Here is a 25,697-nt window from a genome sequence, read left to right as displayed (position 1 = left end):
GTTTTTGATACTAAAGTAACTTCTGAAGTATAATTTTTTATTGTTTTTATATTTTTCAATATATTTATTTTGTTCGTACAAAATAAAAAAATAATTTTTAACGATAGTCTTCATTAGGCTTAACACCAACAAAAATTCAATGCAAAGCGACATGCAACGGAGAAAAATTTCAACATGGGATAGGTTAATATATTTTTTTGTACATAATCGGTTATCCGAAATATTGATTTTCTGAACAACCCCAGTCCCTAATTGATTCAGATAAACAACACTCTACTGTATCATAAAATTCTGATAGCTTTAAAAAATTATATGTTGTGTGTGCTATATAAGTGTTGACTAATGATGCCTAAAGAACAGGGGCCTCCAATCTTTTTTTGAGAAGTGCCACATGAACTGTAAAAACACAAGTCAGGAGCCAGGTACAAAAGATAAAGTCAAAGATTAAGATTTTTTTTATTTCTACATAACAAATAAAATATAAATGAATGTGAAATTTGCAGTAAAATTTGGGCAATGTTAAAATCTTTTTTATATATTTAATATTCAAAAAGATTTTTTGCAAAAATTCATAGAAATAAAAAATTATATATCTGTGCAAACTTCTTAAGGCTTAAAATTCTCTTCTGGTAGAGATTTGTGAAAATTTAACTCTCTTTAAACAAGTTTTTATTTAAAAAATCATTTGAAGCAATGTCTATTAATTCTAGTTGACTTTTCACAATTTATGCTTTTTTGAACAAGTTTGAATGTTGATATTAAACTTGTTGGTGAAAATGAGCTACATAGGCCAGATAAATTTGCCTTGGAGTAGTAGTTTGGAGACATCTGCTACAGAACATCAAAGCACACTGATTTTTTAATCATCTCTGTGTTTTTGAAGATTTATTTTTCCACATTATTTTAAATTACAATATAGTAGCCCTTTGTTATATCTCTTGTCAGGAGACAAAGAAAAAGTACAATATAACTAAAAATTCTGGGCCAATACTAAACATGTTATGTAATGTTTATCCTCTATTCTTCCATCAGCAAGTGTTTCTGATATAAAACAAGCTTAGTTATGCAATATTAAATTTTATTCATTGTTATATCATATTAAATGATGTTTACAGACCCATTGATACTATGAACACCCATTTAGCATTATTGTCTCTTTAACATTGACATTTAAAGACAAATACTGTCAATATAAAAACAAAACATCAGTTGCAATTTTATTATACAGTACTATATTTCACAATAAATCACTTATTAAAAATTTGTGTAATTTATATTTTTCAATAAAAATTATAAATACAGTAATTGAAAATTTAAAAAGTAAGTATTGAACATATAATAGAACATCAAAACTTATAAAATTACAGAGTAAAAATTCTCTAAAAAGCAAAATAAAGTTACTACTGTATAAAAATTTTAGAACTTTCCGTTCAGAAATAAACAAATCTTTCCTTACACATTATGCAGTAAATTCAACACAATGAAATACAGTATTTTTAAGAATAAAATACTGTAATGGAATAATGGAAAGAAAAAAAAATTCAATGGAAATTGATATCTTAAAACTTATTGACTCAAGTGTTTTTAAAATTTGGGGACAGAAAAAAAAAAGTGTGATATATCCAAATCCATGATATAACGAAGGACTACTGTACTTTCTTTTGTTTTGCTGTTGATTATTTGTTTAATAAAACATCTGCTTCCTTGTCATAGCCCAGTGGACCTATGACAAAAAAGTAAATTTTACATGACAAAAACCAGCATTAAGTTAATAAAGGAATCTAGGAAAGGGTCACAATCAAGGTGTTAGAACAAGCTTATATTCATTGTATTTCCAAGCATTTAAATGTAATAACCCAAATAATACAGCTGACCTAAAAAAAGGCTGGAAAATAATACAGGCTCAGGTCCTGCTCTTCTATAATTAGAGCTGCAGATTTGCCAGTTTCAAACATAATATCAAAAACTTGCTTGCCAAGTTTAGCAGAAATTGTTCCATCAACGATAAAATCCAAGAGCTCGGACAGGGCATTTGCTTTAATTGTGGATAAATTGACATCACTCAGTTAATTAACAAGATAAAACTGATGTCAGTATTACCTATGTTCAAATAAAACTATGATTTTTATTATCAAAATAAATCATAGCATTATTTAAACATCTTTTATTTTTTACCTGTATTTCTATTTTTATTTTCAGATTAATAATAATTTTCTAAAAATTTTAAATATTTAAAAACAACCAATGTTAGAACATTGGTTGTTTTTAAACTTGTTCCAAACTTATTTTTATAAACCTGTAACCATTCTTCAGATAGGTTATATTTTTAATATTCAAATGCCACAAAGTGTATATTTAAAAGCTTAAAAACTAGCAAAATTCTACAGACAGTTTATTCAAATATTATGTTCCACAACATATTTTAGAAGTCCACAATAAACTGTTTGGCTGGAGCTGACTAAAGGAGTTGAAAATGTTTCCAATGGATCTCATCTAATTGTAAAATTTTTAATACATAGATTAGATAATTATATTTAATATAAAAATTAATATATAGTGTATATAAACAATGCTATGGTGTCAACATAGATTTCCAGCAATCAAGCTTCTCCTCTAAGATGCCATTAATTTTTTGAGATGTTTATATTGAGAAAAAGTGCATCTTAGAATCTTAATATTACTTTAGATTAAGAGTAGCTTGTGTGCCAAAGTATTATCTCTATCTGGTAACCTAACATAAAAGTATGTTGTGCATGAAAATGTTCTTTTCTATGATTAAACAGCATAGTGCTGCAACTTGGAAAAATAACTGAGTCAATCTGCAGAACACTTAGCATATGCTTATGAGCATACCTTGAATCTTAGATCTATAGTTTAGTAGAAATCAAATTAAGTAATTAATTCAGTATCATGATTTTGTATATATATATAATTAATACTGTATAATGGAGATTCTTTTAATATAATAAACAATTTGTTAATAAAAGTTTAAAAACTTACATTTCTTAATGTAAAAATAAATTAGCAGCAGCAGCAAATTTGAATTTATCATAAATTAACTTATTGAATTATAATATAATTTAAAACTTTACAGAGCCTTAGAATTAAAACATCTTAGCTTATAATTATCATTAAATTTGATAAATTTCTCATAATTCTTAGAATAGAATTAAGAAGTTAAACTTCAATGGCCTACTGTTTGCTATCTGGATCAGCATCAGCAAGTTTTTTCAGGACATTTATCTCCAATTTTGCTGCTTCTCTGTATTTTTCTACATTTTTGATTATTTTCAGAGCCACTGTAAGCTCCCTGAAAATTCAATAAACAATTACTATAAATTTAAACTATTTATTTCAGTTTAATAATTTATAAGAACCAATATAAAATTCCTAAAAAAAATGACTATTATTTAAAACTATGTCATTGTAGCAATAAGAAAATTATACACTAATTATATACAAGGTGTTTATAAATGAATGGTGCAATTTTAGAAATTAATAATAAATCTATTTATTACCTTATATGGACAAACCTTACAGCATAAGAAGCAGCAACTGTCCAAGTTTTTCTGTGTTAATCACAATCCTTCAATATGTGTACCCATGGTCACACGACACACATCTACATGGTAATCAAACTCTTCCCATACACGGTGTAGCAATCCTCCGTGATGGTCTGCAGTGCATCTTCAAGGGACACGGGCATTGACGGCATTGATACATAAACTTGGACAGTTGCCGCTGCTTATGCTGTAAGGTTTGCCCATATAAGGTAATAAATAGATTTATTATTAATTTTTAAAACCACACCATTCATTTATAAACACCCTGTACTGATTAGAAGATTTAAACATATTTGAATCAATATATTGCTCATATATTAACTTTTTTTTTATATAGTAAGTTATTTTTATTTCAATTTAAAAGTTCATAATGATATTTATTCATTACAATTATTGTATTTCATTTACAAAGTAACAAACTAAATTAAAGATAGTTTCATTAAACCATAAATTTATTTGTAGTTTGTTGCTGAAGATGTTTCTAAGAATCTTTTCAATTTTGGACTTTCTGAATCACATTTCTGCACTACTGGACTAACCTTGAGAGAACGTCTTCCCTACAGCTACTCTGCTTCAAAAACTTTTAAGCATGATCATTTTGCCTAAACAAATTTGATAATAGAGAATGAAAGTATTTACTACAATTATGACAACAAAATGCCAAAAGTCAATCTTCTGATTTTTGTCATGGCATAAAAGGATTTTAACTTGTCAGCCTTGTCTTCTATGCTTCAAATATAGGATATGTTAACAACAACTTTGGAGACATTGAATTTGAACAGTGCTGCCATTTTTTTCCTTTCTGTTACTTGTTGCATTTTTATCAGATTATCAATTGAGGACATCACCATTACAGTACATCTGTTTCCATTTCACCCATGACAGCTCATCTGAATCAACTAATCACATTTATCTCTCTATAGTACATTACACATTTTCAGTGTTGGCAATCTTTTGTAATTAAATATTACTTTTCCATGTGATGGTAACCCTACATTTTTCAAATGAATAATGATACACTTGTAAAGAAATTGTCAATACACACACACACACCTTTCCATTGAAATCTTGGCATAAATCTTTACACTTTTTCTCCCAAATTCCTTTCTATCTTATTTTTTAATTTTCCTGTATAAATTTGAAAACTACAAATATAACCAATATTAGCTGCCAGTATCCAAATTTTATAAAATATCTTCACTAGCATATGTGGCATATACTGCTTGAATCCAATTCTATCCTTAATTTAAACTTCACCATACTTTCATCAATGCTCTGTTCTTTGGTAGGTGCATAATTTTCTTTGAATGTCTTTAACAAAGAATTAATTACAGGCCTAATTCGATGTAATTTATTATACTTGACATTTATAAAATTATCATTTGTATGTATATTGAAGTGAACTGCTAAAACTTTTCACTGACATCGGTGAGGAAATATAAATATCTCTTCTATATGAACATTTCTTAAAAAAAGCTGGAACAGAATACAATAAATAATAGCACACATAGCCAAATATATGTATTCTTTTATTAAACTGAACACTAGAAATTAAGATATGTAGTGATTTATTAAATCTCTCTCAATTAGTTAGGAGAAATTGACAATCGACAGTTGCAATAATTATGTAAGAATGTTTATTCCTAGCAAAACTTTCATTTCCTCTTTAATCTTAACATTGAATGTTTTATTATTTTGGGTTTCATGCAGATTTATTTGGAATATAATGTATCTATTGGTGTTTGCAAATAAGTAATACATCAACATATTCTAATTTATCACCATCTTACAATTTTCTTTAGACTGGGCCAAAAGTTCAAGCCCACTATTATTAAAAATGCAAAATATGTCATACTTTCTATCAAGGTTCTGCTCACTAGTACTCCAAACAGAAGAAAAATGCTGCAATCTACTTGGTCAGGCATGAGATGCATGCAGGTAGGAGATTGGCAGGAAAGGGATTGAAAAACATCAATCTCTTGCCTGCCAATCTCCCTAAACAAGAAGATAATCCAAAAAAATACAAATTTTTTTATAATTTCCTTATTAAACCATACAGAAAATGGAATAAAGATTCAAACTCAGCATCCATGCATACCCTCTTATACATATTTTGTGCTTGTTCATATGTTTATTGAGTAACTCACTAATTCAATGCTACAGTTTCACTGGTCAGATAGAAAGGAGGCTTCTTGTAAAGTATATTCAACAAAATGTAGTTGCTGGCCTCCTCTTTCATGAAAAGATAATCTTTGAAAAGTTTCATTGCTTTTGCTCAAACTGTATTCCAAATGCATAACAAACAAAAAAAGAAACTATATATATATATATTCATACACATCATCACTGTTATGCAAATGAAAAATGTATTAATTAAAGGCAAAATTTTTATAACAGTATTTTATTTCTTCAAATGAAAAAAATAATTTCTTAATTATATAAAATAATCCAATTTCTTGACAGATGTATCAACTAGTACTCAAGTTTCATTATTAACATTTTGCCAAATAATAACAAGAAATACAAAGGCAATGTTCCAACAATACTAGCTGGCATCTTAAGTGTTTTCCTTTTTATCCAAGCCACGTTCTGATTTATTATTATACATATAGTACAGTACTTTTCTAAAGTTAGCACAGATTATTTTCTTTGAAAACATTTTTATATTGATTTGAGTAATTGCTATTAAAGTTGATATCAATCTTATGCTTTGTAATTTATTTATATATACTTTGCATAAATTTTGTTAAAACAATATAAAGTTTTTTTATTACAATTAAAATTTTAACTATAATCAAGAATACTAATTTAAATAATAACTACATAAAAATAAATGTAGATTTTCCTTATATTTGGTTGGAAAAATATACTTATATTTCATTATTTTAAAGTCCAAATCAATAAATGCCAAAAATTTTTCTAAGCAAAAACATTATCTACTTCTCTTAAAATACCTATTACAGATAAATTACTGCAAAAACATTTAGTTTCTCTATCTAGGTTATTTTTATTTCTTAGCACCAATCAGTTGCTACTAAAAATAAATACATACAATGCAGCTAATGTGTATTACAATACTAAAATTAAAAACAAAACTTCACCTAGAGTCATACATATAAAAATTTATTCCATTATTTAATTTAATAAGATTAANTATGAACACAAATTTGGAAAAATGTGATCACAAGCGACACTAAGATGCTAGCGAAATGAGTGCTAAACACAGCTGATGGAGCATGCGCACAATCTGGGACTTCCCCTCTTCTCATCACTCGTTATGCAAAACATTGCTCGTTAAGTGAGTCATTTCTTTTACAATTTGTTTTACTCATTATGCAAAATACTCATTAAGTGAGGTTCCACTGTGGTTTCAATGTCTCCAATTTCATATTTTTGATATAAACTTTTTGATTAATAATTTTATATCAAGCAGTTTGTTGATCATACAATTGCCATATTTTAAAATGCATATGAAATTATTATACATATCAAATAATGCTTTAAGCTGATTGGTCTGCCCCATGTTTTCATCAATAAAAATTCAGTTTTTTTTTTGATTCTCTGAAACATAGTTTTGCATAAACAGGTGTATGCTGCTACATGAAAAAACAGTAATTCAAACAGAGCAGAGAAGTGTTTTAATTGCATGCAACAATTTTTGGCTACTTAAGCTTTTGTCTAAATCAGGCTTAACATTCGTACTTTAAGGATTAAATTTTTTGTATAATACTGATCTAAACTATTAATTTAACTAAAAAATTTAACTATTAAGAGACTTGTGTATTTTAAGGAAATCTAATATATTTAAATTTCCTTAAATATTAATATTTAAATTTAAAATACACAAGTCTCTTTTTCAAATGTTATTTAAAATGTTTAAATTATTTCCATACTTCTTTACTATTCTACACATTCTTTGCAGTCTCATTAAGCTATCTGCACTCAAACTTTTCTTAAAATGTGATTCTTCTATTTCAGTATGTAAATGTTAGTTTATTACTGTTATTTAAGATAAAAATATAATACAGTAGCACCTTGTTATCTTCAATATGTAGTCAGACAAACCAAATGAGTGATATATCAGATAACACAATATAACCAATGTCTGTACTTATCGATTATTCACTCAAGTGCTTTTATATATGGAAAAAAAAAAACATAATACATTCAAATAAGCATTATAATGAGGGGCTACTATAAATTGAATGTAATGAAGTAATTTTTTTTTACATGTTTCAGTATTTTATGATTTAATTTCTATTTCATCCTTTTCAGGTGGGATTTCTATTTATGCAATAATAAACTTGATATATTTGGAATTGCAACCATAGTTAAAAATGATTAATCTATTTTATACATACATATTTTTATTCATTTGCTTGATTATACTGACTTATTTTCAAAAAAAGTAGACCTTTTCTTCTTATTTAGAACAAAGTCATGAGAATTAAATGGAAATTTCAAATAAAGAATCAATGAAATTGCCAGAAGATAAGAATTTTAATATGAATGAAGCAGTTAAGATTGGCTTTTCTGAACACAGTGTGATCTCAATTTAAAAGATTATCTCTTTCCTGAAAATCTCATAAATAGCAATAAATCTTGCAGTATTTCTTAATTTTGTTTTGAAATAACTCAGTCAACCTATCTATGTTTCCAAATAACATTAAAATGATATAAAATATATTTACTTATCAACATATAATTCTAAAATTAAATAAAAGTATTAATTTGCTTTTCATCTGATATAAAAGGAACTAATAAAAAATATAAAACATTTCTTAATTTCATAGTAAGAAAGCAAGCAGAAAACAACATAAAATTGTATTTAATAAATGAAATTTTAATCACAGAGAGGTGATTGCTTGAGAAAAAGAAATGAGTGTTAAAAGTTAATTAATATGCATCAATGTCCTTAATTTAAACAAGTTATTCTTTCAATCACCACAACAGTGTATTTCTATTAATAGGACTTATCATACTGATGTATAAGATTACAGCAACACAGTCACACAGATTAAAATTGTTTTATTTACAATTACCAGGTAATTGTAAATAAAACAACCCTATTCGTTCAATGTGGTGATTGAAAGAATAGGGTGTTAAAAGTATTTTTCAAAGATGAATGGTGGAAATTGTTGCCATCACTTATCTTAGAATAAAAATATAACCTGAAATCTTTTCAAAGAAGAAAACTATAACTGGAATAAAAAAAAAAAGTGGAGACTGAAAACTATGATCCATATATGTTAAAATTTCAATCTCATCAAACTTGTAACTAGAATATTTTGTTCTTCTTAAATATCAGTTAGCACTTGTTATAATAAATATTTTGTCTCAAATAATAAAGAGAAATAAAAGAAAACAGCATGAAATTCTTCTATATTGAGTACTTGCAGATAAGGGTGACAGTATAAATATGGTTAAAATAAAATTTTTACTTTTTAAAACTGATTACATTATTCTACCTTTACCCAAACTAATTTTATAAAATATCAATCACTTCTCATAAGACCTTGTTCAAAATATTTATAATTTTCAGATTTAAGTGTATACAATTAATTACCTAATATAACTTCAGGGGCACGATAATGGCGAGTTGAAACTATTGTACTGTGATGTTCATGATCAAATGTTGCTGAGCCAAAATCTATCAACCTTATATCTGTATTTCTAACCCTTCGCATATCTCTCTTTTGCTAGAATTATAAAAAGTAATAATAAATGTACAATTAAAAAAATCAAGTCCTAATAATGATTATCCACAAAAATACTTACTTTTTTGGGATTGTAACTAATATCATAATCTGAATTTACAAAAAGTATATTTTCTGGTTTAAGATCTGTGTGTGACAAATGATTGTCATGTACAACTGTAAAATAAAAAATACATTAGCTTTTATTACTGCAATGAAATTAGCCTAGTGCAATTAAAATTAAACTTACATTTCACAGAGTAACAGAGCTGATAACCAATATGCCTGACTTGATCAATAGGATACGGTTGATAATTATTATCTTTCTGTAAAAATAAATAAAGAAAAGTTTATAGTCTTATGCAAGCTATTATACACTAAAAATAAAAATATATTCAATAACTTGTCTGGAAAATAACCTAAAATTCCTTATTACTTTAACATATAATATAATATGATGATTATTGAATTATTACATTAAATATATAGTTTCATAATAAGGAAAATATTATCTAATGATATTACAGTTAAAAATAATTTTAAATTATTCATAAACACATTTGTTTCCAAAACTAATTCCTGCTTATTGAGAGAGTAACAATCTTTTAATGACAGTCCATTATAGATTTTGGTTAGTTTTCTTTTAATTACATTAATTATAAAGCTCTCTTAACATTAACTAATTCAAATAAAATAAAATTAAAAATTGTTACAATGATCATTACTCATCATCATATTACAGATCCCTAATTTTGATATATTTATATAAATAATTGGTCTTATTTGCACAAATCAAGCTTATGCAAATAGACACAAACAATACAAAAATCATAATTATACTGTATTTGAGTCCTCATAGTTCTTCCTTATTAACAATGAGATAACTTAAATGGCAAACTATTATATTTCATTCATGTATAAAAACCAATTCATTCTAGCCTTATTTTTGTTATTTTGAAATTTATTTTTTAAAAAATCATATTAGCCAGAATCCATTAAATATTTGGTTTGATCAGAATATGACTTGTGAATTAGTTCAATGTCATATCATTAGAATTTAATTTCAAATCTCATTCATACTGAATAAAATCTCTAAATATTTTCATAAATGCTATTCATCTGTTCTTTTTTAACAAAATTCACTTGTGAAAGGAATAAAGATTTGAATATATTTTCAAAATTTGAAATCAGTTTATAATTTTTACATTTTACTTTTTGAATATCTCATTGAATACCATGTTTTTAACAGAAAACTTATTTCCACCCATATTTGAATATTCAGATATATTTATAGAAAATTTCACTCTGGACAGAGCTACTTCACTAAGTAGATTCACGAACTGTCTTGTCTGTGCAATGCTAGACTGTGTGATCAATTCCTTTGTATTCTGTAAGTTATGAATTTCTTTGGAAATAACCTTATCCATTAGCTAAATAATAATAATAAACATATCCACTTACCAAAAAGTCAAACACACTCAGTCCTAGCATTTCAAATGCTATACACATATGACCATGATAGTCAAACCAATCTAGCATCTTTACACACAAGCTGGAAAGAGAGAAATATAATTATTTTAATTCATTTTTATAAATTTAAAAATTATCTTAAGTGATATTTACCACTATACTTCTCACATAATTATGTGCAAGTTAAAAAAATCATTTTTATGTAAATATAAAACTAGTCCCACCAACTTAAATGTTAATGTAAAATGAGTGAAAGCAGACTTCTTACAGTAAAACAAAATGGTATTATTAAAAGGGCATAAAGTACACTACAGTAGAGCATCGTTTATCCGAAAGAATTCCAGTCGGCAAATTTAAATTTTTGCCAGTGCTGTGGTGCGGCAATCTTTGGCTATGTCTTGGGCTAATCAAACATTTTACGTTTTTGGTACTAAAGTAACTTCTGAAGTATAATTTTTTATTGTTTTTATATTTTTCAATATATTTATTTTGTTCGTACAAAATAAAAAAATAATTTTTAACGATAGTCTTCATTAGGCTTAACACCAACAAAAATTCAATGCAAAGCGACATGCAACGGAGAAAAATTTCAACATGGGATAGGTTAATATATTTTTTTGTACATAATCGGTTATCCGAAATATTGATTTTCTGAACAACCCCAGTCCCTAATTGATTCAGATAAACAACACTCTACTGTATCATAAAATTCTGATAGCTTTAAAAAATTATATGTTGTGTGTGCTATATAAGTGTTGACTAATGATGCCTAAAGAACAGGGGCCTCCAATCTTTTTTTGAGAAGTGCCACATGAACTGTAAAAACACAAGTCAGGAGCCAGGTACAAAAGATAAAGTCAAAGATTAAGATTTTTTTTATTTCTACATAACAAATAAAATATAAATGAATGTGAAATTTGCAGTAAAATTTGGGCAATGTTAAAATCTTTTTTATATATTTAATATTCAAAAAGATTTTTTGCAAAAATTCATAGAAATAAAAAATTATATATCTGTGCAAACTTCTTAAGGCTTAAAATTCTCTTCTGGTAGAGATTTGTGAAAATTTAACTCTCTTTAAACAAGTTTTTATTTAAAAAATCATTTGAAGCAATGTCTATTAATTCTAGTTGACTTTTCACAATTTATGCTTTTTTGAACAAGTTTGAATGTTGATATTAAACTTGTTGGTGAAAATGAGCTACATAGGCCAGATAAATTTGCCTTGGAGTAGTAGTTTGGAGACATCTGCTACAGAACATCAAAGCACACTGATTTTTTAATCATCTCTGTGTTTTTGAAGATTTATTTTTCCACATTATTTTAAATTACAATATAGTAGCCCTTTGTTATATCTCTTGTCAGGAGACAAAGAAAAAGTACAATATAACTAAAAATTCTGGGCCAATACTAAACATGTTATGTAATGTTTATCCTCTATTCTTCCATCAGCAAGTGTTTCTGATATAAAACAAGCTTAGTTATGCAATATTAAATTTTATTCATTGTTATATCATATTAAATGATGTTTACAGACCCATTGATACTATGAACACCCATTTAGCATTATTGTCTCTTTAACATTGACATTTAAAGACAAATACTGTCAATATAAAAACAAAACATCAGTTGCAATTTTATTATACAGTACTATATTTCACAATAAATCACTTATTAAAAATTTGTGTAATTTATATTTTTCAATAAAAATTATAAATACAGTAATTGAAAATTTAAAAAGTAAGTATTGAACATATAATAGAACATCAAAACTTATAAAATTACAGAGTAAAAATTCTCTAAAAAGCAAAATAAAGTTACTACTGTATAAAAATTTTAGAACTTTCCGTTCAGAAATAAATAAATCTTTCCTTACACATTATGCAGTAAATTCAACACAATGAAATACAGTATTTTTAAGAATAAAATACTGTAATGGAATAATGGAAAGAAAAAAAAATTCAATGGAAATTGATATCTTAAAACTTATTGACTCAAGTGTTTTTAAAATTTGGGGACAGAAAAAAAAAGCATGATATATCCAAATCCATGATATAACGAAGGACTACTGTACTTTCTTTTGTTTTGCTGTTGATTATTTGTTTAATAAAACATCTGCTTCCTTGTCATAGCCCAGTGGACCTATGACAAAAAAGTAAATTTTACATGACAAAAACCAGCATTAAGTTAATAAAGGAATCTAGGAAAGGGTCACAATCAAGGTGTTAGAACAAGCTTATATTCATTGTATTTCCAAGCATTTAAATGTAATAACCCAAATAATACAGCTGACCTAAAAAAAGGCTGGAAAATAATACAGGCTCAGGTCCTGCTCTTCTATAATTAGAGCTGCAGATTTGCCAGTTTCAAACATAATATCAAAAACTTGCTTGCCAAGTTTAGCAGAAATTGTTCCATCAACGATAAAATCCAAGAGCTCGGACAGGGCATTTGCTTTAATTGTGGATAAATTGACATCACTCAGTTAATTAACAAGATAAAACTGATGTCAGTATTACCTATGTTCAAATAAAACTATGATTTTTATTATCAAAATAAATCATAGCATTATTTAAACATCTTTTATTTTTTACCTGTATTTCTATTTTTATTTTCAGATTAATAATAATTTTCTAAAAATTTTAAATATTTAAAAACAACCAATGTTAGAACATTGGTTGTTTTTAAACTTGTTCCAAACTTATTTTTATAAACCTGTAACCATTCTTCAGATAGGTTATATTTTTAATATTCAAATGCCACAAAGTGTATATTTAAAAGCTTAAAAACTAGCAAAATTCTACAGACAGTTTATTCAAATATTATGTTCCACAACATATTTTAGAAGTCCACAATAAACTGTTTGGCTGGAGCTGACTAAAGGAGTTGAAAATGTTTCCAATGGATCTCATCTAATTGTAAAATTTTTAATACATAGATTAGATAATTATATTTAATATAAAAATTAATATATAGTGTATATAAACAATGCTATGGTGTCAACATAGATTTCCAGCAATCAAGCTTCTCCTCTAAGATGCCATTAATTTTTTGAGATGTTTATATTGAGAAAAAGTGCATCTTAGAATCTTAATATTACTTTAGATTAAGAGTAGCTTGTGTGCCAAAGTATTATCTCTATCTGGTAACCTAACATAAAAGTATGTTGTGCATGAAAATGTTCTTTTCTATGATTAAACAGCATAGTGCTGCAACTTGGAAAAATAACTGAGTCAATCTGCAGAACACTTAGCATATGCTTATGAGCATACCTTGAATCTTAGATCTATAGTTTAGTAGAAATCAAATTAAGTAATTAATTCAGTATCATGATTTTGTATATATATATAATTAATACTGTATAATGGAGATTCTTTTAATATAATAAACAATTTGTTAATAAAAGTTTAAAAACTTACATTTCTTAATGTAAAAATAAATTAGCAGCAGCAGCAAATTTGAATTTATCATAAATTAACTTATTGAATTATAATATAATTTAAAACTTTACAGAGCCTTAGAATTAAAACATCTTAGCTTATAATTATCATTAAATTTGATAAATTTCTCATAATTCTTAGAATAGAATTAAGAAGTTAAACTTCAATGGCCTACTGTTTGCTATCTGGATCAGCATCAGCAAGTTTTTTCAGGACATTTATCTCCAATTTTGCTGCTTCTCTGTATTTTTCTACATTTTTGATTATTTTCAGAGCCACTGTAAGCTCCCTGAAAATTCAATAAACAATTACTATAAATTTAAACTATTTATTTCAGTTTAATAATTTATAAGAACCAATATAAAATTCCTAAAAAAAATGACTATTATTTAAAACTATGTCATTGTAGCAATAAGAAAATTATACACTAATTATATACAAGGTGTTTATAAATGAATGGTGCAATTTTAGAAATTAATAATAAATCTATTTATTACCTTATATGGACAAACCTTACAGCATAAGAAGCAGCAACTGTCCAAGTTTTTCTGTGTTAATCACAATCCTTCAATATGTGTACCCATGGTCACACGACACACATCTACATGGTAATCAAACTCTTCCCATACACGGTGTAGCAATCCTCCGTGATGGTCTGCAGTGCATCTTCAAGGGACACGGGCATTGACGGCATTGATACATAAACTTGGACAGTTGCCGCTGCTTATGCTGTAAGGTTTGCCCATATAAGGTAATAAATAGATTTATTATTAATTTTTAAAACCACACCATTCATTTATAAACACCCTGTACTGATTAGAAGATTTAAACATATTTGAATCAATATATTGCTCATATATTAACTTTTTTTTTATATAGTAAGTTATTTTTATTTCAATTTAAAAGTTCATAATGATATTTATTCATTACAATTATTGTATTTCATTTACAAAGTAACAAACTAAATTAAAGATAGTTTCATTAAACCATAAATTTATTTGTAGTTTGTTGCTGAAGATGTTTCTAAGAATCTTTTCAATTTTGGACTTTCTGAATCACATTTCTGCACTACTGGGCTAACCTTGAGAGAACGTCTTCCCTACAGCTACTCTGCTTCAAAAACTTTTAAGCATGATCATTTTGCCTAAACAAATTTGATAATAGAGAATGAAAGTATTTACTACAATTATGACAACAAAATGCCAAAAGTCAATCTTCTGATTTTTGTCATGGCATAAAAGGATTTTAACTTGTCAGCCTTGTCTTCTATGCTTCAAATATAGGATATGTTAACAACAACTTTGGAGACATTGAATTTGAACAGTGCTGCCATTTTTTTCCTTTCTGTTACTTGTTGCATTTTTATCAGATTATCAATTGAGGACATCACCATTACAGTACATCTGTTTCCATTTCACCCATGACAGCTCATCTGAATCAACTAATCACATTTATCTCTCTATAGTACATTACACATTTTCAGTGTTGGCAATCTTTTGTAATTAAATATTACTTTTCCATGTGATGGTAACCCTACATTTTTCAAATGAATAATGATACACTTGTAAAGAAATTGTCAATACACACACACACACCTTTCCATTGAAATCTTGGCATAAATCTTTACACTTTTTCTCCCAAATTCCTTTCTATCTTATTTTTTAATTTTCCTGTATAAATTTGAAAACTACAAATATAACCAATATTAGCTGCCAGTATCCAAATTTTATAAAATATCTTCACTAGCATATGTGGCATATACTGCTTGAATCCAATTCTATCCTTAATTTAAACTTCACCATACTTTCATCAATGCTCTGTTCTTTGGTAGGTGCATAATTTTCTTTGAATGTCTTTAACAAAGAATTAATTACAGGCCTAATTCGATGTAATTTATTATACTTGACATTTATAAAATTATCATTTGTATGTATATTGAAGTGAACTGCTAAAACTTTTCACTGACATCGGTGAGGAAATATAAATATCTCTTCTATATGAACATTTCTTAAAAAAAGCTGGAACAGAATACAATAAATAATAGCACACATAGCCAAATATATGTATTCTTTTATTAAACTGAACACTAGAAATTAAGATATGTAGTGATTTATTAAATCTCTCTCAATTAGTTAGGAGAAATTGACAATCGACAGTTGCAATAATTATGTAAGAATGTTTATTCCTAGCAAAACTTTCATTTCCTCTTTAATCTTAACATTGAATGTTTTATTATTTTGGGTTTCATGCAGATTTATTTGGAATATAATGTATCTATTGGTGTTTGCAAATAAGTAATACATCAACATATTCTAATTTATCACCATCTTACAATTTTCTTTAGACTGGGCCAAAAGTTCAAGCCCACTATTATTAAAAATGCAAAATATGTCATACTTTCTATCAAGGTTCTGCTCACTAGTACTCCAAACAGAAGAAAAATGCTGCAATCTACTTGGTCAGGCATGAGATGCATGCAGGTAGGAGATTGGCAGGAAAGGGATTGAAAAACATCAATCTCTTGCCTGCCAATCTCCCTAAACAAGAAGATAATCCAAAAAATACAAATTTTTTTATAATTTCCTTATTAAACCATACAGAAAATGGAATAAACATTCAAACTCAGCATCCATGCATACCCTCTTATACATATTTTGTGCTTGTTCATATGTTTATTGAGTAACTCACTAATTCAATGCTACAGTTTCACTGGTCAGATAGAAAGGAGGCTTCTTGTAAAGTATATTCAACAAAATGTAGTTGCTGGCCTCCTCTTTCATGAAAAGATAATCTTTGAAAAGTTTCATTGCTTTTGCTCAAACTGTATTCCAAATGCATAACAAACAAAAAAAGAAACTATATATATATATATTCATACACATCATCACTGTTATGCAAATGAAAAATGTATTAATTAAAGGCAAAATTTTTATAACAGTATTTTATTTCTTCAAATGAAAAAAATAATTTCTTAATTATATAAAATAATCCAATTTCTTGACAGATGTATCAACTAGTACTCAAGTTTCATTATTAACATTTTGCCAAATAATAACAAGAAATACAAAGGCAATGTTCCAACAATACTAGCTGGCATCTTAAGTGTTTTCCTTTTTATCCAAGCCACGTTCTGATTTATTATTATACATATAGTACAGTACTTTTCTAAAGTTAGCACAGATTATTTTCTTTGAAAACATTTTTATATTGATTTGAGTAATTGCTATTAAAGTTGATATCAATCTTATGCTTTGTAATTTATTTATATATACTTTGCATAAATTTTGTTAAAACAATATAAAGTTTTTTTATTACAATTAAAATTTTAACTATAATCAAGAATACTAATTTAAATAATAACTACATAAAAATAAATGTAGATTTTCCTTATATTTGGTTGGAAAAATATACTTATATTTCATTATTTTAAAGTCCAAATCAATAAATGCCAAAAATTTTTCTAAGCAAAAACATTATCTACTTCTCTTAAAATACCTATTACAGATAAATTACTGCAAAAACATTTAGTTTCTCTATCTAGGTTATTTTTATTTCTTAGCACCAATCAGTTGCTACTAAAAATAAATACATACAATGCAGCTAATGTGTATTACAATACTAAAATTAAAAACAAAACTTCACCTAGAGTCATACATATAAAAATTTATTCCATTATTTAATTTAATAAGATTAAAATTTTTTAATAATAATGATACAATATTGTTTTTATTTTATTATATAAAACAGAATTCCAAGCCAAAAAATTAATGAAAAAATTCCTATAATAAAATTTCAAAAATCTAAATAAAATGAAATAAAAACAATGAAAAAAATATATATATTTGTTCTGTTTAAAAGTATGTAACTTTCATTTTTCTTAGATTCTTAGATCAGAATTTTAAAAAGAATCTTTATTCATATAATTAATAATAAATATTTTAACTGTAAGGATATTAATATCTTTTTTGAAACAAGAATAATGACAAATTTATTGCTTAAATCAAACATCCTAATTTCAAATAATCACTTAATGTATTACCACAAATTGAACATTTTATGATCTATTGAATATGACTTTCAAAAATGTTATTTTAAAATTTCTAATGTTTAATAAGTTTGCAAGTAAATAAAATTTTTTATATTACATATTAATAGACAAACTAACAAAGTTTTAACACTATAAACTTTTATTATATTATATTCTTCCCATATTTATATTTAGAACTGAATTTAAGCCAAAGTAGTTTATAATGAATTATTAAAAGTTTGTTAAAATATAAAAAGTTTGATTATTGATTTTTGTATTTTCTACTTACAAATTTATTAATTTATTACATCAACTTTCAGAGTCTATAGCTACATTTATTTTAAATTCTATGCTTAAATGATTTATTTAATTCAAAAGATATAAATTTTGGATTTCTATGTAAGAATAAAATTTATGAAAATTTTGATAATGATTACTAGCAAATCTCAATAAATAATTTTCTTAAAAATTCAATTATATATAAGTAATTGGCAAATTATAGTAATATTAAATTATAAATTAAAAATACTTACGAGCAAAGATCAACAGCTTTTGCTACTTTACCAAATGTACCCTCACCGAGGGTAGCAATGATTTTATCTGGAAAAAATTAATCTAAATTGAAATGCTTAAACTTTCTGTAAAAACAGAAAATTCAGAATTATTCTTTTAAATGTAATTCTATTTCTTTTAAAATTTTATACACGATAATTTATGTAAAATTTAATTTAATACTGAAACGTTAATTTAAAATTTTTACTAGAAAATTACTTTTTCAAATTTAAGTGCAAAATAAATTATTTAACTGTATTTTTAAGTATTAACTATTATAAGAATCTTCTTTACTAGAAAAAATAAAATTAGTTTTTCTAAAAAGTGCGTTATAGTAACCAAAACTATCACATTTTGAATTAAATGCCTATTATTAAATTGATCTCCTATAAAGTGGGAGGTGTCATTAAACTTATTATTTTACGAAAAGATGAGTACATCGGTCTTGGAGGATGTCCCCGTGCCTATAGATCAGATGCCCGTCTTCATCATCCTCCACACTTGGGGGGCGGGAAGAAGTATGTTCATTTGGAGACTGTAGCAGCAATTTCATTCCCAGGATATTCACCACCAACACCATTCGTCCATCCCAGGCCCAGCAGTTTCAGGCACGTGACATATTTTCAGAGACGGAACAGCAGATTTCAGATTGCACGAGACGTATTCATTCACGAGGATTACAGCCATTTTTCACCATTCATGGCACGGGGCGATGGCACGCACATAATAAATGACACAAACAAGGGAGGCATGGTCGTGTGAACAAGAGCAGATTGTGCAAAAGCAATAATTCAAATAATCCAAAAAAAAAATAAATAAAAAAAAAGTTAACATGTGCAAATTTTGTTAACCCTAATAACTTATTTTTAATCTATGCATTTGTGAATCATTCAATTATTTATAAATTACTTAAAAATATAACATAGACTAAATGAAATTTTAGTTAAATCTTATTTAATAAATTAAAAGAAAATTTGCACATATTAAGATAATAATTTTATAATTTAAAAATATTAATACTCATACAGTGATTGCAAAATATTAAATTAAATTTAATCATTAAAAATATTTGCAAAGAAATTTTAAATATTTATTTAATAATTTTAAAATTAAACAAATTCAGCATAGTAAAATTAAATTTTATTAGGTTACCTGAATTTAAGTGCTTACAAACAAAAAATTCTAATACTTACGTATGGTACAAAATGTCCCATTATACAAGTTACACTTAAAGTTTTAACAATTATACAAAAAAATCAAAATTATTTTTGCATGCAATAAGACTCAAGACCAAAAATAAAATTAAGATAAATCACCAATAAAACATAAGGCAATCACACACCACACGCACACAATACTCAGGCACGCTTTAAACTAAGGATCAAATTCTCGCACAGACACACAGTTAAATTTAGACAGTGGCAGACGCACTACGCAGCAAGTGAGAGGCAACAGAAGTACAGAGGCCGGNGAAAAAAAAAAGTGTGATATATCCAAATCCATGATATAACGAAGGACTACTGTACTTTCTTTTGTTTTGCTGTTGATTATTTGTTTAATAAAACATCTGCTTCCTTGTCATAGCCCAGTGGACCTATGACAAAAAAGTAAATTTTACATGACAAAAACCAGCATTAAGTTAATAAAGGAATCTAGGAAAGGGTCACAATCAAGGTGTTAGAACAAGCTTATATTCATTGTATTTCCAAGCATTTAAATGTAATAACTCAAATAATACAGCTGACCTAAAAAAAGGCTGGAAAATAATACAGGCTCAGGTCCTGCTCTTCTATAATTAGAGCTGCAGATTTGCCAGTTTCAAACATAATATCAAAAACTTGCTTGCCAAGTTTAGCAGAAATTGTTCCATCAACGATAAAATCCAAGAGCTCGGACAGGGCATTTGCTTTAATTGTGGATAAATTGACATCACTCAGTTAATTAACAAGATAAAACTGATGTCAGTATTACCTATGTTCAAATAAAACTATGATTTTTATTATCAAAATAAATCATAGCATTATTTAAACATCTTTTATTTTTTACCTGTATTTCTATTTTTATTTTCAGATTAATAATAATTTTCTAAAAATTTTAAATATTTATTTAATAATTTTAAAATTAAACAAATTCAGCATAGTAAAATTAAATTTTATTAGGTTACCTGAATTTAAGTGCTTACAAACAAAAAATTCTAATACTTACGTATGGTACAAAATGTCCCATTATACAAGTTACACTTAAAGTTTTAACAATTATACAAAAAAATCAAAATTATTTTTGCATGCAATAAGACTCAAGACCAAAAATAAAATTAAGATAAATCACCAATAAAACATAAGGCAATCACACACCACACGCACACAATACTCAGGCACGCTTTAAACTAAGGATCAAATTCTCGCACAGACACACAGTTAAATTTAGACAGTGGCAGACGCACTACGCAGCAAGTGAGAGGCAACAGAAGTACAGAGGCCGGAAGGACTGGCTTTACACTATGGATGGGTATCTCATCGCTGTTTTGAACTTTCAGACGGGAAGAAAAACGTTGTAAAAAGTTAGAACAAGATCGAAGCATGTCGTCAGCAGTATAACCGCTAGGATCGTCATCCGCATACATAATCACAATGAATATAACATTTTCACACCTAATAGAGAAACTTTTACCATCACGAAATAAGCTGACATGTAAAATGGTTACTGGGCAAATGATAACCGAAAAAGTTTAACTACGACATACCACGTCATTCTGGCAGGCAGTCATTTCTAATAGGCTGCCAAGAAACACAGCACCCCAAAATAGAACGGGATACATCTACAGGTTCCACACTAAATATTAGTTCATTACTTCGAAAAAAAAAAAATTTTTTTATTCGAAATGTAACGTATTAATAATTTTCTCGATTGGATCCGACTTTTCTTTTTAGATTATAAATTCTTCTTACTTTAACAATCATGTTCGAAAAATCTTTAAGAAATCTTACTTCTAAAAAAAGAATTCGCAAATCTGATGTATAAACAACAGCGAGCTAAAATTATATCATATCTGTCAATTAAACAACTATATTTTGAAAGCTGACGCCGAGCACGAAATAACGCTAATTCGAGAATGATACTGTTTTATCCATCTGCCACTGTATATGACAACAAATAATTTAACTGACTACAAATTTCTAACGTCACATGACCCGCACAACTTTTTCGGACAAAACTACCAACTAAAAATTAACGTCTTACCTTTTATTTCGTAAATAAGAATTTAAAACCAGACGGACAAAACATTATTTTTAAAAAAATTAATTGTATACATATATTAACATATATAGTATATAAAAATTCAAAAAGTGCAAATTAGCAATCACTGAATGAGTAAAAATTTCAAATATCTGGTTTAAAAAAATATCAATAAATTACGAATAAATTTATTAGAAAAAAAAATACATACTGTTTAATAACTTTAAAAAACTGAATAAAAAAAATTTATACGAACCCTCCTGGCAAATAACGAAATTTTAATGGAGGGCAGAGTTTTCCTTACAGGAGGGGATTGACCTACCCTGGTTTCCTTACTTCGGGAACGTCGCCGACGATAATTATGATGATGTTGATGCCGACGACGTTTACGACGATTGCGACGCCAACTTTCGCTTGCAATGTGTGAATGATAGCTGGAATCAGCGCTGTCCGAAGAGGCACTGACATGACGATGCCTGCGATGACGATACTGTCGGTCCCTAGCTCGAACAGTTTCTTTATGATTATTTTCACTGAAATGAAATTATGTCCAATTAGCACGAAGACTGGAGAAGAGAGGCGCAAGATCTGAACCTAGCTACCACGAGCTACCTGATCTTTCGATTCTTGCCCCAGTCACCTGTAGAACAACATAATACTAGTCCCATTGTCATCATTGCAGTACCCGTCGATCGTCATTACTTTATATTCTAACCAAAATAATATTGCTACAACATATCCTCAACAAATACATCCGTTGTCGCACCCGGAAGGATAAGCAGCCTACTTCCAGTAAAATTCCTTCATTACTTTTACTATTGATGTTATCACCAAACAAAACTATATCTAGCAAAGATATTTTCATAAACCGAAGTTTTAGACTTTTAATTAAGACCAAAGTTATTTTTTTCTATATACAATCTAAACAATGGCTCATTTTATTATCAATTAATATTCTCGTAGACGTTAGATCGGCTATACAAATATAAAAATTTGCGTAGACGATCTTATTTATCAAATATTTGTTACCAAAATGAATATCTAATATGTTTTTATGCATTTTTGCCCAGAATTTTCACTTTATTTAATTTAAAATAAACAGCACCGTTAAATCCATTAAATTACTGAAACATTTTTAAATTTATGAAATTAAATGTTTGTCGACAAGAACGAATTGAACATAATATAATAATTATCGATTAATCAAATCAATCAAAATCTAAAATGTTTCGGTCCTTAAAAAAATAAAATCACTACGGATTTATAAAATTTGTAAATCGCGTAATCATTAAAGACTTTTTAAAAAACTAATATTAAGAAAGAAAAAAATCTCGACGTTCTAAACATAAAATACTAAAAATAGCGTCGAATCGAATCAAGAGAAAGTAAACTTCTAGAGTGAGTGACTAGAAGGTCACACATTATATTGATGCACGGTACTAAAATTATGGTAAGATTTACACGCTAAATAATATTTTAAATTAACACGATAATAAAATGGTCGTTATGCATATATATAAAATGGCAAATTTTCGAATTTTCTTCTGAAAATTTTTAGTAAGTAGAATATTCTAGTAAAGTTCATCCTCCTTTAAAGTTTTGAACTACATTTAAACAAAGTTGGCCTCGTTTCATTTTCGTCGGTAAATAGTCGAAAGCATTACTCATATGGTAGTCGATATAACTCAGTCTATCTATCTATAGTTATGATTACTTCAAACTCAAAATACTGTTTCACAAGAAAATTAAAGAAACACCACTACCACCAAACAATATTTTATTCGAATTTTATTAAAATAATTCTAATTTCTCAAATCTTAATTGGCTAGCTGACAATTTGAACTAGAGTTGGAAATAACTTCGTATTTACATCAAGAAATTTTAATAATTATTAAATAACTGTGAAATAGAATAAATTAGCTTAATTACTTAACAACTCTAAATGAATATTAAGCTATATCATATATAATTTAACAAAGATACTAGAATATTTTCTTTCATTGAGATTTTGACAAATTGCTAAGAACACAAATAAGGAAAGTGTATGATTTAAATAAAGTAATATAAAGCTATCATTGGTCTTACATAGAGTCTTAATTTCTTTGGTGTAATTAATTATATTCTGTAAGATATAAACTTTTGAATCATTAATAAATTGAAGCCAAATAATCATATAAGAAAACATGCTTTAGGTTAAACTGAAGAGGATAACATCTACTTGACTCATACAGAAACACACTTTAAAAGAAATATACAAGACAAAAATACATAGATGAGCCAGGGGAACGAAATTGTAATTTCAATCTTTTTTCTCCGAAACAAACTAAATTTTAAACATTTCCTGATCTTTTTTTCATAAACAAGTGAAAACGAACAGTTCAAGAAAATCCGAAGTAACTTCAAAGAATATCCAAAATAGTGCGTCATATTCTATTTTCGATATAGTAACTTAAACTGTTAACCATGAACTTTTAAGAAACTGATTCTAATTTTATGCTACTTTTAAAGTTAATAAAAACTATTTTTATAATTTGCATTACATAAACGGTAGCAACGCTTCAAGATTTTAAAGTGATTTATATGAAAATATTCCAGAAAATGTAGGATATGCAAAATATTTTCTTCGTAAACGTTAATGAAAAAACTATTGTCTATTTTTAACCATAAGGCGTAATTTTTTAAAATTAAAGGCCATCGAAAATTAATCAAAGTTTGATATTCTAATGTTTATTTCATTCAAAATACACTTAAATTTATCATTTTCCGTAATTATTGGCTAATGGCTAAAATGAAAAAATATTACTGAATTTTAATTTAAGAACATACTGAAATAACAACTGAATTCGTAAAATTAAAACACCGTAAACAACAAAATTAGAGAGAAAATAGAACATTAATCATTAATAAAGATTTTTTTTAATGAAACATTTAAATACTTTTTTCAAGTTACTAGAAATATATTAGAAATGTTTAAAAGTTCGTGTAAAAGCTCATTCACATCAATTTGCCTACTTTTTCTAAATTCAAAAATTATTTTCTCAGTTTGATTTTATGCACAATTTAAACTAAAATTATAAGCTATCTTTTTATAGTTATTAACAACAAAAAAACTAGAATAAAAATCGATCTATATTCNAACAAGGGGACCTTACAGTCTCAGAAATTCAGTTTGGGATGATAATACTAACCTGCGAAGTCTCATCCCGAACTGAAATCCAAGACTGTAAGGTCCCCTTGTAAGATTGAGAACCACTATTGAGAACCATTGGTCAAGAATATTGACCTTAACTTTAAAGTAACTAAGTAATATGGGGTCATGGAATATTTCAGGAAAGCTACATAAAAAAAGACAATTGGACGGCCACAGGAACTGCCAGGTGGCCACCAGAGCTATAATGGGATCATACTAATTAGCAAAGTAGCTCCTGAAATTTTTTGTATGTTGTATAAATTAATTCTAAGTGTCACATTACAGAAGTCCTAATTGAAAATCCAATAAGAGAAACAGTTGGGGACAGAAAATTTATGATAAAAAGTTTAAAGATCTGCTAGAAATGAAAGTTCTGGAATGTGTGGTGGATCTATTTAAAGAAAATATGCTAATGCATCCTTTCTGAAAGTGGACGATAACGCCCCCTTGTGAGAGCTGGAGACTTTCAGGGGGCATTATAAATTTGAAAATTTGTCTTTAAATAACAGTTATAAATACAAT

The 25,697-nt window shown here is 27.0% G+C and overlaps 1 protein-coding gene across 9 annotated transcripts in view; it reads right to left on the bottom strand.

Moving 5' to 3' along the window:
- Nucleotides 1–25,697, bottom strand: part of LOC111624968 (serine/threonine-protein kinase Doa-like) — an 85,799-nt gene that overhangs the window by 17,735 nt on the left and 42,367 nt on the right. For 2 of the 9 annotated variants that reach the window (XM_023367966.1, XM_023367965.1), the window contains exons 3-10: nt 22,242–22,518; nt 19,187–19,283; nt 18,730–18,796; nt 14,345–14,458; nt 10,721–10,811; nt 9,510–9,585; nt 9,342–9,436; nt 9,130–9,262 (exon numbers count right to left, since the gene is read on the bottom strand). In XM_023367966.1, the coding sequence (XP_023223734.1) occupies nt 9,130–9,262; nt 9,342–9,436; nt 9,510–9,585; nt 10,721–10,811; nt 14,345–14,458; nt 18,730–18,796; nt 19,187–19,283; nt 22,242–22,518 (950 nt within the window). Of the gene's footprint in view, nt 1–9,129; nt 9,263–9,341; nt 9,437–9,509; nt 9,586–10,720; nt 10,812–14,344; nt 14,459–18,729; nt 18,797–19,186; nt 19,284–19,941; nt 20,174–20,953; nt 22,177–22,241; nt 22,519–22,597; nt 22,832–25,697 lie in introns of those variants that run through there. The other 7 variants (XM_023367970.1, XM_023367968.1, XM_023367969.1 and 4 more) reach the window with 6 other exon arrangements.

This window comes from Centruroides sculpturatus, unplaced genomic scaffold (genome assembly GCF_000671375.1).
Source record: "Centruroides sculpturatus isolate CEXI.00-Female unplaced genomic scaffold, Cexi_2.0 scaffold371, whole genome shotgun sequence".
NCBI lineage: Eukaryota > Metazoa > Arthropoda > Arachnida > Scorpiones > Buthidae > Centruroides > Centruroides sculpturatus.
Note: the sequence above shows the minus strand (reverse complement) of the source record. Positions and strands in the feature narration are given on the sequence as shown.